This window comes from Mauremys reevesii, linkage group 3, assembly GCF_016161935.1.
Source record: "Mauremys reevesii isolate NIE-2019 linkage group 3, ASM1616193v1, whole genome shotgun sequence".
NCBI classification, from domain to species: Eukaryota; Metazoa; Chordata; order Testudines; family Geoemydidae; genus Mauremys; species Mauremys reevesii.
Window position 1 is genome coordinate 77,428,950 of NC_052625.1, and position 12,785 is coordinate 77,441,734.

At 41.6% G+C, this 12,785-nt stretch overlaps 1 protein-coding gene across 3 annotated transcripts in view; it reads right to left on the reverse strand.

Moving 5' to 3' along the window:
* Positions 1–12,785, reverse strand: part of ACTN2 (actinin alpha 2) — a 120,042-nt gene that overhangs the window by 46,654 nt on the left and 60,603 nt on the right. For all 3 annotated transcript variants that reach the window (XM_039529507.1, XM_039529505.1, XM_039529506.1), the window contains exons 6-8: positions 5,312–5,398; positions 4,242–4,329; positions 2,906–2,984 (exon numbers count right to left, since the gene is read on the reverse strand). In XM_039529507.1, the coding sequence (XP_039385441.1) occupies positions 2,906–2,984; positions 4,242–4,329; positions 5,312–5,398 (254 nt within the window). The remainder of the gene's footprint in view (positions 1–2,905; positions 2,985–4,241; positions 4,330–5,311; positions 5,399–12,785) is intronic.

Here is a 12,785-nt window from a genome sequence, read left to right on the forward strand (position 1 = left end):
TAGACACCCCACATTGGTATGTTCGTTGTTAAATCAATGATTGATCAAAGCTCTGAAGATCTGGGAGAAAATTTGTTTAAAATTATAGTGAATCCTGAGATGCTGGGAGACAGCCATCACCCATACTGTAAAATAAAACTACAAGCCACAGTAGTTATAAATCTCTGTTGCGGCTACAGAAATACCTCATCTAACTTGTCATAGTCAAGAAGATCAGGTCTGTGTCTATGGATAAGGGCACTGAGAGCAAGGCCATCCTTCCAGCTACAAGAAGTCCACACAAGATGCATAGATGAGAAAAGAAAAGAAGGCGTGCAGGAGAAACAGATATCATGCCAAAAGAAAAAACACCAAGACAGTTGTTAATACACACAAAACAAGTAGCCAGTCAAACACAGCCAGGACAGGAAACAAGCCCAATGTTAGGATCTTTCTGCATGTGATTGACATGGCAGTCTCGTCAAGGCACGTTTGTTCTGTTCTATCTTCCCACCACACATACAGAAATAAGATGGTTTTACCAAGGAAGTTTTGTACACTGTGGGTCAAGGTTGCAGCAGGCCTTCCAGAAAGTTAGCATCTGTTATGCATAAGTACTTTTTAATGCACAAACAGGTTGTCTGTTTACATAGTGGATATGTTTGTGCATAAAAAAAAATTGCTGGCTGGCAATTTTGACATATTGGTTTAGATTTGTAATTGGGGTAGAATTGTTCTAGGAGCACTGTAAAGAACAAATAGGGGGACCAAACAGCTGTCGAAAATCATTAACCATAAACAAGATGAAATGCCAAATCCTGCTCCTCTTAAAGGTAATTGGAGATATACCAATCTCCTAGAACTGGAAGGGACCTTGAAAGGTCATTGAGTCCAGCCCCCTGCCTTCACTAGCAGGACCAAGTACTGATTTTGCCCCAGATCTCTAGGTGGCCCCCTCAAGGACTGAACTCACAACCCTGGGTTTAGCAGACCAATGCTCAAACCATTGAGCTATCCCTCCCCCTCTTACTCACCTAAGTAAGAAGAGTAGGATTGAGCTCAAAATTAATACTTTCCAAATGCCTTAGTATTTAGATTAACATTTTATGAGTTTAAGTTAGCATTATAAATCGATTGACTATTTATTATTATGCACCTCGCAGGCCCCAGCATAACATTTTAATACTTATAAAGCTGAACTAGCTTTATAAATCATTTCATTTTAGTTCTTTTTTTTTTCTTCAAAGCTTTCCAATAACAGTCAATTCCTTTGTAGAATCTATTTACTATGGGGAGCAATAAAGAATCTAATCTATGATTTAACAGTCTCTTTCCCAAATGAGAAGTGTTTGGTAGCATCTAGTAAGTTAAGACAATGATGGGGTATGTTTACACTGCAATAAAAAACCCACTACACCAAGTCTCAGAGCCTGGATAAATTGACTTGGGCTGTCAGGGCTCAGGCTGTGGGGCTAACACTGCACTTTTTAGCCCTGCAGTCCAAACCAGCTGATATGGGCCAGCCACAAACATGTCATGGATCTTTTGGAGCACTGCACACATGCCCATGAAGTCTTCTCCCTGGCTGGCACTGAAGGAGACTTCTAGCTGTATTCTAATTTTAGAGCACAGGAAATTAACGGTAAATCCCCACAAACTGGGATGAAACAATTGTATTCCTCTTTCTTTTCTAGCATTGTTCATCTGTTACAATCTGGCAAATCTGAGGCACGTGATTGCCTGTCATCCTCACACTCCCTAACATAGTTATTCATGACCCCGATAGATGAGATTTTTTATTTCTTTTCTTTCAAAGACTTTCTAAACTAGTAAAGCCACCAGTTTCAACAGCAACACAATCAGGCCGCATTTTCTCCCTCCGTTCTGCTATGATCAGACCCATTGTGAGAATAACATACTCCCCTTGTTTTGTAACCTAGTGACGTTAGGGCACTATGATGTTTATGCTTGTAGGGTACGTTGGTGGAATTCTGTTAAAAACAAAGTAACAAGAAATTAATATTTTCTTTGTGAACTTTAATTTGTAAGTCTTGTTCTTTCCTGCTATAGGTAATTTATTACCTATATCCAAGGGCAGAATTTGCGCTGCAGAATTTTATCTTTAGTCATTACTATGGGCATGATTCTCTACTGCGGTAGTTCTCAACCAGGGGTCCAGGGCCCACTGCAGGGCCACGAGCAGGTTTCAGGGCAAGGGCTGGCTCAGAAAATAAAAAGGTTGAGAACCTTTACTATACTGCTTTGTGCTTTCCTTTACACCAGTGCAAAGTGGGTGTAAAACACTATCACCAGCATGAGTGGGGAATTCTGTTTTATTAAAATTTCACACCCACTTTGCACTGGTATAAATGAGTTCCCAAGATGCAAAGCAGTGAAGAATCAGGCCAAGTGTATGTAACATTAGCTGCTGAAGTGGGGCAGGGGAAGGTGGAAGGGAGGAGGGAGTGTCCTTCTTCCTCAGAATCAGTTTGGTCAGGAGCCTGGAAAGCCAGTCAGAGGGCTTGTCTACATTACCTGCTGGATCCACGGGCAGCGATCGGTTCAGCAGGGGTTGATTTATCACATCTGGTCTAGACACGATAAATTGATCGCCGAGCACTCTCCCGTCGACTCCGGTACTCCACTGGAGCGAGAGGCGCAGGTGGAGTCGACCGGGGAGCATCAGCAGTCAACTCACCACAGTGAAGACACTGCAGTAAGTAGATCTAAGTACGTTGACTTCAGCTACGTTATTCATGTAGCTGAAGTTGCCTAACTTAGATCGATCCCCCCCTCCTCCTCCCAGCGTAGACCAGGCCAAAGTTAGTAAGCATTTCTCAGTTCATCCTTAAGGAAACATGCTAAGCAAATAGGAAGTGAAGCAGATCACTGCAGATCAGCATGCTGTGTCACCCAGACTGATGACCTTATTTAGCTTGGAGTAGTCAATAAGATCAGGTCGGTGTCTGTGGATAAGTGCACAGAGTGCAAGGCCATCTTTCCAGCTTTACAACAAACAATAGAAAATAAAATGGAAAAATAAGTTAATACAATCATTACATTGGACAGTTTGACGTTCACTTACTGTTTTGCTACATGCCTGAAGGGCCATGTTGCATCCAGATAATGAAATCTCATGGGTCCACCTTCACTGTGTGGTTCTGTTAGTAGCCTGTCTACTCACTCTTCTATAATCCATATATTCCTGATTGCCCTATAGCCGTCTTTATACAGTGTATGTTATGTATAAGGCGACCTGAGTAGAAACTGGTTAGCTTCTGTGATGCTCCAGGACAAAAGAGGATATAGGTTCTACTTTCAATGCATGTGCATAACCCTCCAGTATATTTATGGTCATATGCATATCAAAGGACAAATGAACCCCTGAAGACTCGGCTAACAGAACTTGCTTGTCCAAGAGTCTTTTTCAATGTCACTTAAATCATGCAATTATAACACCACAACTGGGCTTTTCTCAACAGAACATACAGTAGAAACAGAAAAAAAGCTTAATTTATTTAAACAGTTTCTATGTAGTATGGGTCTCATTCTGAATGTTGCTGAGCACCTGCACTTCCCCGTCTTCAGTGGAAGTTTCAGATGCTCAGTACTTCTCAGGATCAGACCTTATAACAATGATCCCGGAGACAATAATGGAGCCATCACTTAAATCCATTTAGGGATCATGTCAAAACTAATTTACAGACAATTGATCCTGCAAGATACTCCATTCTGGTGGACCAATTGGACTCTGCATGGGCACAGGGATCAATTTGTGTACAGCAATTTGTAGGATTGGAGGCTTATACTGTACAAGACTTCTGTAATACTAAAAGCTTTTAGAGGTTCTGTTAACCTGACTTCAAAATGTACAAGCAAAGACAATTCCCAGATAAAGATTCAATACAAGTGTTACACATAAAAACTTCTGTCATCCAAAAGGTAAAATTCAATCATAATAAGCATAAATTATTTTAAGAAAACCTTTTCCCTAACCAAAGATACATGCAATAATAAAATAGTCTGGAACATACTCTGTAAAACAAGAACTGAAGACAGCATAATCTATACTTTGAATATAAACTTGAATTTACGCCAGGGTTCTGCCGATAAAAACTTTTTTCCCCATACATTGAATGAGCCAGTATACACCAGTTTAAACATTAAAGGCCAAATTATGTTCTTAGTTACATCTGCACAACTGGGAGCAGAATCTGATACAAAACACTTGTATTTTATCCCTTGAAATAACGTGATCTTACCTAAGATGAAAGTTCTGAATGTTCACATTTCTGTAAGGAGCAGTTTTCCTTTGACACCACAGCAGCAGACCTTCTTTGGCTGAAGTCTCTGTAAAGGACATCAGAGAGAAAAAGAAAGAATGAAAAGGAGCTCAGGTAGACAACTTACTTCCTATTATTTTAAATAATATTCACAAGCTGGAACTTGTTACCATCTGCTTGGGGGTGGCTGTGCAATAGATGTTGATGGTCTCAGTTCGTTTCCCCAGGGTCAGCTGTCAATGTCACAAAATTGCCACCACCACAATTGGCACCCTTGTTGGCAGTCTCAACACATAAATCGAGGACTAAATAAGACCCTGGAGACTGAACTTCATCTCAACACTAGAGGTGGTTCCTCCAGGTCTATCATGACACTCCTGGAAGGGCGGTGTGGGAAGCTTGCATTACCACTGCTTATACATTATATCCTTTAGGTGGAAAGTAGAGATTAGTTTCTAGAATTGTCAGTGACACTTTTCACAATTTAAAACTGATTTAAGTAGAGAGACATTTGACCAATAATACAGTACAGCCAACATGTGAAAATGTCCTTCAGACAAACTGCAAGGCAACTTCCAGAGTTGAATACAATTACCTAGGGACAATAAAACAAACAAACGAACAAACAAAAACACTAAAGCAGTAGAAGAAAATAAGAGGTACAGAGAACGAAAAAAACATATGTACTCAGAACAGATTTGCAAAGAGGTGGAGAAGTGGACAGATACTGGATGCTTGCTCCAGAAGTCAGGAAGTTCAGAGAGCTGGCAAAAGTGTACAGTGAAGAGGCAAAGATTAAGCTATGGCTTGATGTTTAGAGGCAGCAGAATTTGACCTAACTCTGTAGCGCAGACCAGGCCTGGGTTGCATATGGAAGCTGGCAGATCAGCAAGCTCAGGCAGAGAAACCATCTTGTAAATCAGATGTCGCACCACTACACAGTGATCCAGCAATCTGACTAAAATAGATATTTTACTTAATTTTAATGTCAACTCAGGTTGACGAGCTTTGCCCTAACTATTTTAGGATACCCAGGGGTATATTCTTACCTTCTACTGAAATGTCCTGAATAGCAAAGCGAAGGATGATAGTCCATATCATACCCAGGGTCATTTTCACATTGCCATCAACAATTTCTAGGGTAAAAAAAAGGAAACCAGAATTCACAAAGTACAGTTTGCAATGTGTCTTCTTACTTTAATCCTGCACATATGTTATACTGCAAGTTTCGTAATTCTTAACCTAGAATTTCTTCTAGTTGGTTTTTCAACAAGCTCATGGTTCTGGTCAGGCTAAATAGGCTTGAAAATTATTTACAGCTAAGGTTGCCACTTCCATACTAAAGGGCTTTGTTTAATTGATTCTGATTTTCTCAAACTTTCACCATTCAGACTGACTTTTCTTTGTTTAGTCCAGTGGTCCCCATAGCCATAGCACCCGCTGGGGCATTTATGTGCACCCGCCTAGTGCTCAGCAGGGGGAAAGAAGCCGCAGCCCTGTGGTTGCCGGGGACAGAGAACTCCAGGGCTGCGGGCGCTGGTGCTCTCTGTCCCCAGCAAGCGCAGGGCTGCAGCTTCTCTCCGGCTTTTGAAGCCGGAGAGAAGCTGTGGCCCCGCGCCTGCCAGGGACAGAGAACACCAAGGCTGCAGGTGCTGGTGCTCTCTGTCCCCAGCAGGCGCAGGGCCGCAGCTTAGCCCGAGAGAAGCCGCGGCCCCACACCTGCCAGGGACAGAGAACTCCAGGGCTGCGGGCACCGGTGCTTTCTGTCCCCGGCAGGAGTGGGACCCGCCTAGTGCCCAGCAGGGGAGAGATGCCAGGGCCACGCGCCTGCTGGGGACAGAGTACTCCGGGGTTGCAGGCTGCGCAGCTTCTCTCAGACTTCTCGCTGCACTGCCCAGAACTGCTGCCAAAAAAAAAACCCACTCCTCCTCTGCAGAATGGACCGAATGCTGCCCCATAGCATGTGCTGACAAAGGCACCTGCTTGCTCCACTGGTGCCTGGAGCCGGCCCTATATGTGAGTATTCTTCCTGCACTGATACTGCTGTTTTCTTGTGCTTTGCAATTTATTATTTTTTTTAACATTTTGCTCCAAAATGAGTGGTTCAAATAAGACACAATGTACGTATTATTTCAACCCAGAGTGGGAAGAATATTAAATATGATGTTTTTCATATTATTCAATGTACAAATACAAAATAAGCCTTGAAAAATTGTTGGCGCCCGCCACGCTCTTCTGAAAACATGAATGTGCTACTGGCCACAAAAAGGTTGGGGACCACTGCGTTATTCACATAACTGGAGTAGTGTAACTTGGGTCGATTTACCACAGTAGTGTAGACAAGGACTTATTCTGCACTCTTACTCCAGAATAAGAGCATCCACACATGGAGTTAATCTGGAATAACTATTCCAGAATAGCTATCCAGGTAGACAAGCACTAAAGTTTGAGCAAAATCAGTCTTGCTGTTTTCAAATACAAAGCAAGTGGACAAACAAAACCAAAAATGGGACTTCGGCTCCTAAGCTTTAGACAGGTTTGAAAATGTTACCCATTGTCCTTAAATAGGGTCAGATTTTCAAAAGTGGTCAACAGCCAGCAGCGCCCATTGAGAACAATGAAAGCTGCTTGTTGCTGAGTACTTGAAAACTAGGCCATAGGTTACATTGTACATTGCACCTTTTGGTTGTCTGATGAAAATTCAATTTGATTTGGCCAAATTATAAGGAATTTTTAAAAGTATGTTGTGTATGTACACTGAATTGTTACTAACGATTAACGTTCAGCTATAGTTTAAGTCACATTCTTCTAAATATATACTGGCAATATGCACATGCACATAAGTAATTTGAATGGCATTTTTTATCCCTGTGGTTTGAACGTGATTCAAGACACCAATACTATTTGAGCTGACCCACAACAAAATTTGCAACCCAATCAGAGGATTTTCTCCCTCTTTCCAAGCGGTTTGTGGAAGTAAGTCCCAAGGTAAACTCCAGCACAGTGACATTGTAACAGGAGCAGCAGAAGGTCCCTAATAGTGGCGAAACCACCGGCATCTGAACCGAGACCCCAGCCTCGTGCTGCTCCTTCTCCCGGAGGCCCTGCCCTCCGCTCACGCCTCTCCAACCCCTCCCCCACATCACTCATCCTTACGGCCAGTAAAAAGTGAAAGAGCACAGCCGTCCCACTTTTAAAAATGGGAAGGTCATGGGCCCCTGGATCCCCCTGTTCCAGTGCCCCTGCATTGTAACATTTATTTTTAAGTGCAATAATCAGAGTTAAGAAGATAACTGGTTTCTTATTTTTCCTCTTCACTCTGAGGGGGTTCCACCTAATGTTTCCAAGATTTACATCTCTCTTCTCAGGACTCCATGTGGCACTGCTACCACCCCTGTATAGGCCCTGGAGGATCATGGCCTTCCTGAAGTTTACCGTGAATTATACCAAAACTGAACTTTCTTTATCAATCAGAGGTGATTTAATAGTAACTGGTGCATATCTCAATTGTTTTTTCCTCACATACACATTTCCTTGCACTTTGGTTGTGGATGTCTGATGTACTAATCACTATACAGTCCTTTCTCAAATTGTATAATATCTAGATTGCAATACTCATGGGGCATGCAGATTGTCAGCCAATTAGTGTATTTGCATAATCACTGTGTCCCAGATCTGCAAAAGTATTTAGGCTCCTAAACCAATTGAAACCAATGGAAGTCAGGAGTCTAAACAATTTTGTGGATCCGGGCCTGTGTCATTATTTCGTAACAGCTACACTGCAAATATACAAATCTTTCTATTCTGACTGGCTTCTACAATCTCACTGTTCCAAGGGCTCTTGACAGAACTTTCAAGTTATTTGCCAACAATAAAGTAGACGCTTCAGCTTCTCAGTCTCCTTAGCTAAAACACTGTATGAAAAAACCAAAACATATCAGACATACATAGAAAAAATACCGAAAAGCAAGGAGAACAAAGCCACTAAACTGCGCAAAGTGATTAAAGCATACTTTGATTCATTCCTTTCTCCCTCCTCTACAGGCCATCAGGGATATTATCCCAAGAATAACTGTCATCTTTGTGTTTTCATTGCCTGTTTACTTTGGGAGAACTTCAGCCCCTACCTTTCAATTCAGCTCAAAACCCAACATAAGCTAAACTACATCCACAATTATTCGGGGGAGAAGAAGATGGAGAAGGGATAAAAATGGGGCGGGGGTGGAGGAGGGTGGGGAGAGTTGACTGAAGGCCCAAAATGTGGTGGTGGTGTTTTCTTATTTTACTTTGTTATTTGTCTTTCAGCAGATTCAGCAGCACACTTAGTTTTTTTGTAATTTTTTTCTTCTCATCTAACAAACAACTCCTTGGAGGTCCTTCCTGTTAAGGATCTTCTGTACTACCAATCTCCTCAATTTCTTAGTTTATTCAGTCCAGGATACAACACAAAGCACCCTCGATTTATTTGATTTTTTTTTCTTTAAACCCACTGTGATGCATGGCTAGAAAGGGTTAAAACATCCTGCAAAATAAATAACCCCCATAAGACATGTGGGGAAATAATGTCTGTGTTTTTGTGTATTTACATATGTATGAGTAGGATGGACAATGGAGTCCCTGTCTATGCTGTATTCTGATAATTCAGAGGTCAAAAGAACATCCTATCATTTAAATGAATTGTAAACACGGGATAGCTCGGTATTCATCTCTCTTTGAAATGTACTGTGGATGGTGCAGGAACAAGCAAATGGCCTTATGTTAATTCGTATGCTATGTACCAGTGATGGACCTCCTTCAAAGTCATGCTAGTTACTTTTTGAACTCCCGACTTGTCAAAAGACATGAAATTGTATAGAAGATCCTTGGGTCCTGATTCTGTCATCTCAGATCTGCTTAGGCTTCATCAGGGGAAGTTTGAGTCGCAAGACTGAGGTCCCAGTTATGCTGGTATGCCCTGAATATGAGATTTGGACATTGGACTATTTGAACTATTGGACTATGAACTATTTCTGAAAGAACTCTTTGCAACTACAAAGCTCACCATCTATGCTATGAATCTGCACCTCAATGAATTGAACTCATGTTTGTATGTATATTGATCTTTTAACCATACTCTCTCTCTCTTGTTTTTTAATAAAGTTTAGTTTAGTTAATAAGAATTGTCTGTAGCGTGTATTTGGGTAAGATCTGAAACATTCATTAACCTGGGAGATATTGTGTCCAATTCTTTGGGATTGGTAGAACCTTTTCTTTTATATGATGAAATAAGATTTACAGAAATGTTCATCATATTTGATGTGGTACCTGGATGAAGGCCTGAGGCTGGATCACTTTAAGGGAACTATATTGTTAGGACTTCTGAGTAACCAGTGAGGTAATAAAGAAGCTGTTTTATGCTGGCTTGGTAAATCTAAGTATTAGAATATCCACCAGCTTTTTGGGGTTTGGCTGCCCCATTCTTTTCAGTTCACCCTAACTGAGTGACCATAGCTGGCTCCCCACAAGGACCCCGGTCACACCCACCCAAAAACAAACAAACAAAAACAGTGATTGGCCATTTCCTGGGCTATGAACACCACATGTTTACTGAATAGAGACAACTCATAAATACATTAAATAGAACTTTGCACTAGAGCTCCACAGGATTAGTGGTTTAATCTTTATTCTGGGCCTCTGGTTTAAATCACAGTTGGTGGCACTAGGTTCACTACAGACTCTTCATTGCTCAGAGTGTCAGAAAATTAAACATGATCCTCAACAGATGTAGAGACAGTAACTTCACAGTTTGGAAATTAAAAGGCATCCCAAAAATGTTTATGCAAGATTAGGTAATTTACAGCCACCAGTAGCCATAGCTGAAACACCACAATTTGACCTGTTTTAATTTATATGTTCCTCTTTGTGTCAAAATAAATATTATTATATTATATATATTATTTAAAAATAATAAGAAGAAGAGGAATACTTGGCTTTTCTTTTGTACCTTCCACCCAAGAATCTAAAAAGCTTTCCAAACATTAACGAATCAAGTTTTGCAACTATTATCTCCCATTTTACAGATGAGGAATCTGAAGCACAAAAGTTAAGTGACTTGCCCAATGTTACACAAGAAGTTTGTGGCAAAGCTGGGAACATAACCTAGATCTCCAGACTCCTCAGTCCAGGCCTGCTTCTCATTTACAGTAAGGCCCAATTAACCTTTCTGTGCTTCAATTTTCCCATCAGTAAAACAGGGCTGATACTTTACCTCCCAGTGGTATTGTGAGGATAAATTTCATTAATTCATTCATGTATGTTTGAGGTCTTCATGTGGAAAATAGTATATACAAGGGTCAATATATTGAAAAATGGGTACTTAGGAGCCTAGCTTTAAGTTCATACTTAGAGACCTAAATAAGTGACCTGATTTTCAGAAGTGTTGTGCACACAGCAGCCCTCACAAATCAATGAGAGATCCCTGGGGGCTTCTTTATCTCCCTAATGATGGATTTAGGAGCCTAACATTAAGCACCTAGAAAATCTTGGTCCGTATTTATAAAATATTATCAGGTAGAGTAATCTTCACCTCAGCCAGTGAATTTAAGATTCCCATGTGACAGTGAAAAGCATTACTCACCAGACCATTTGTTTGATCCATTTTAATTCTAACTTTGGCCTGTTTGTTCAGTATTTCTGTACCAGCTCTGCAAACAGTCTGCCTTATTCTTGATTTCTATTTCCACATGTAAATTGTCTCTTCGATGCCCTCTGCTGTCCATAGAATACAGTATTGCTCTCAGAATAGCACGATTCTAAAGTATTACCAGGGGTGGTGGGGAGGGTGTCACTTTTTTTTCCTATTTCTGCTGCATAGTTTGTCCACCTTGCTCTCCTTGTTCTATTCAGTAGCTGAAGAACAGCACAACATTAATTAAAGCAGCACTTTGATATTAGCTTTGATTTGGGGAGAGACTGCGTAAACCACAAATACCCAAAGACGACCAATTAAAATCAATATTTTAAAAGCACAAGAGAGCTCTGCACACATCTAAGCACCCATGCAGTTCAGTCTAATCTAAGTCAGAGTAGAGTCCACCAAAAACTCAGCTTTGACACATCCGTTCTCTGATGGTGCTGGAAATCTGAACCTAGATCTGGATCTAAATTTGGCAAATGACACCTGTTTATAACAGATGAAATGAACACCTCCAGCTCTGAAATACCAATCCAAACCTTAACTATACCTCTGAACAGTGGCCCCAATTCAGATATTTCTTTGGTGGGGGAGGAATTCCATGTCCCTCACACACACACACACACTGGCAGGGACCCCTTTCCAGTCCCTGCTTATCTCCCGTCCCCCAACTCAAAGGGACCCCAGGTGTCCTTGTCTCTGACCCACATAGTGTATGAGCCAGTGCCACCAGGAGCCAAGTTCTTGATGGACTCTCCTGTGCTCTGTCATACAGGAACAGTTTCCCTATATGCCCAGTTGCAACACCATTTGGCCCAGCTGCTCCTCCGTCTGAATGGAGGGGCAGCTTGGCCAAATCTGAATGATGCTCCAGCAGCAGCCGTGCTGATTTAGTATAAGACCATGGCTTAAAAGTGGCCAGGCCATAGCTCACCCCCCCACCAGCTAATTATGGCCTATGGAACTTTGAGCAAGTCCAAAAACCTTGGGGGAAATATTCGCCCCCCACCAAACCCACCTAATTGGCACTATTGCCTCTGAAGCCATGAAGGTTGTTCCACCACTCACTTCTACCTAAATATCCTTCCTCTCTCTAACCCAGTTACCCTCCCCCTCCCACTAAGCCCCCTGAGGCGAAGAGGTTGGAGACTGGAGTAAGGATAAAAACAACTAGATCAAGGGTGGGAACCATGACTCTATCTAATTTAGACAGCACAAATCACTGTAATGTCTAGATGCTGAACTGGAGTCAATGGGAAGCTGCATTTGGTAAATCCCACCTGCTGTGAGATCCTGCTTATTTCAGCAGTCAGATTATGTTTCCCAAAATCCAACCAGCCAGTCGTGCATTTTAATGTAACTATAGTGACTATTTGGAGCAGAACAACAAAATAATCATGTCACTATGCTACATCTAGTTCCACTATGCTACATCTGAAAAAAAAGCTGAGTGCTGCCAGCGGAGTGAAATATTGGGACAAAATGTGTCCCGACCAAAGATCGGTCGGGACGCGGGACAGATACCTAAATATCAGGACGGTCCTGATTTTATCGGGATGTCTGGTCACCCTAGGTTCAGTATCCAACCAGCTCCAGCCGCCACTTTTCCCATTGTCCACTCTTTTAACTGCATCTAGAATGTTGAACTTTGGTCTTAAACATGTAGTAACTGTGTACAGTCACCAAAGTAACAATATGGGAATAGGTCTCAACCCCCAAGCAGTTACATCATAAGAAGTCCGCTATACTTTATATTTGCTAAAGAGATAAACAAAGCTCCAAGCCTGTCTGAGGTACAATCTAGACTCCTATCTGATTTCTAAAGTTACTGGTTTTTAATAGCGCGTTGG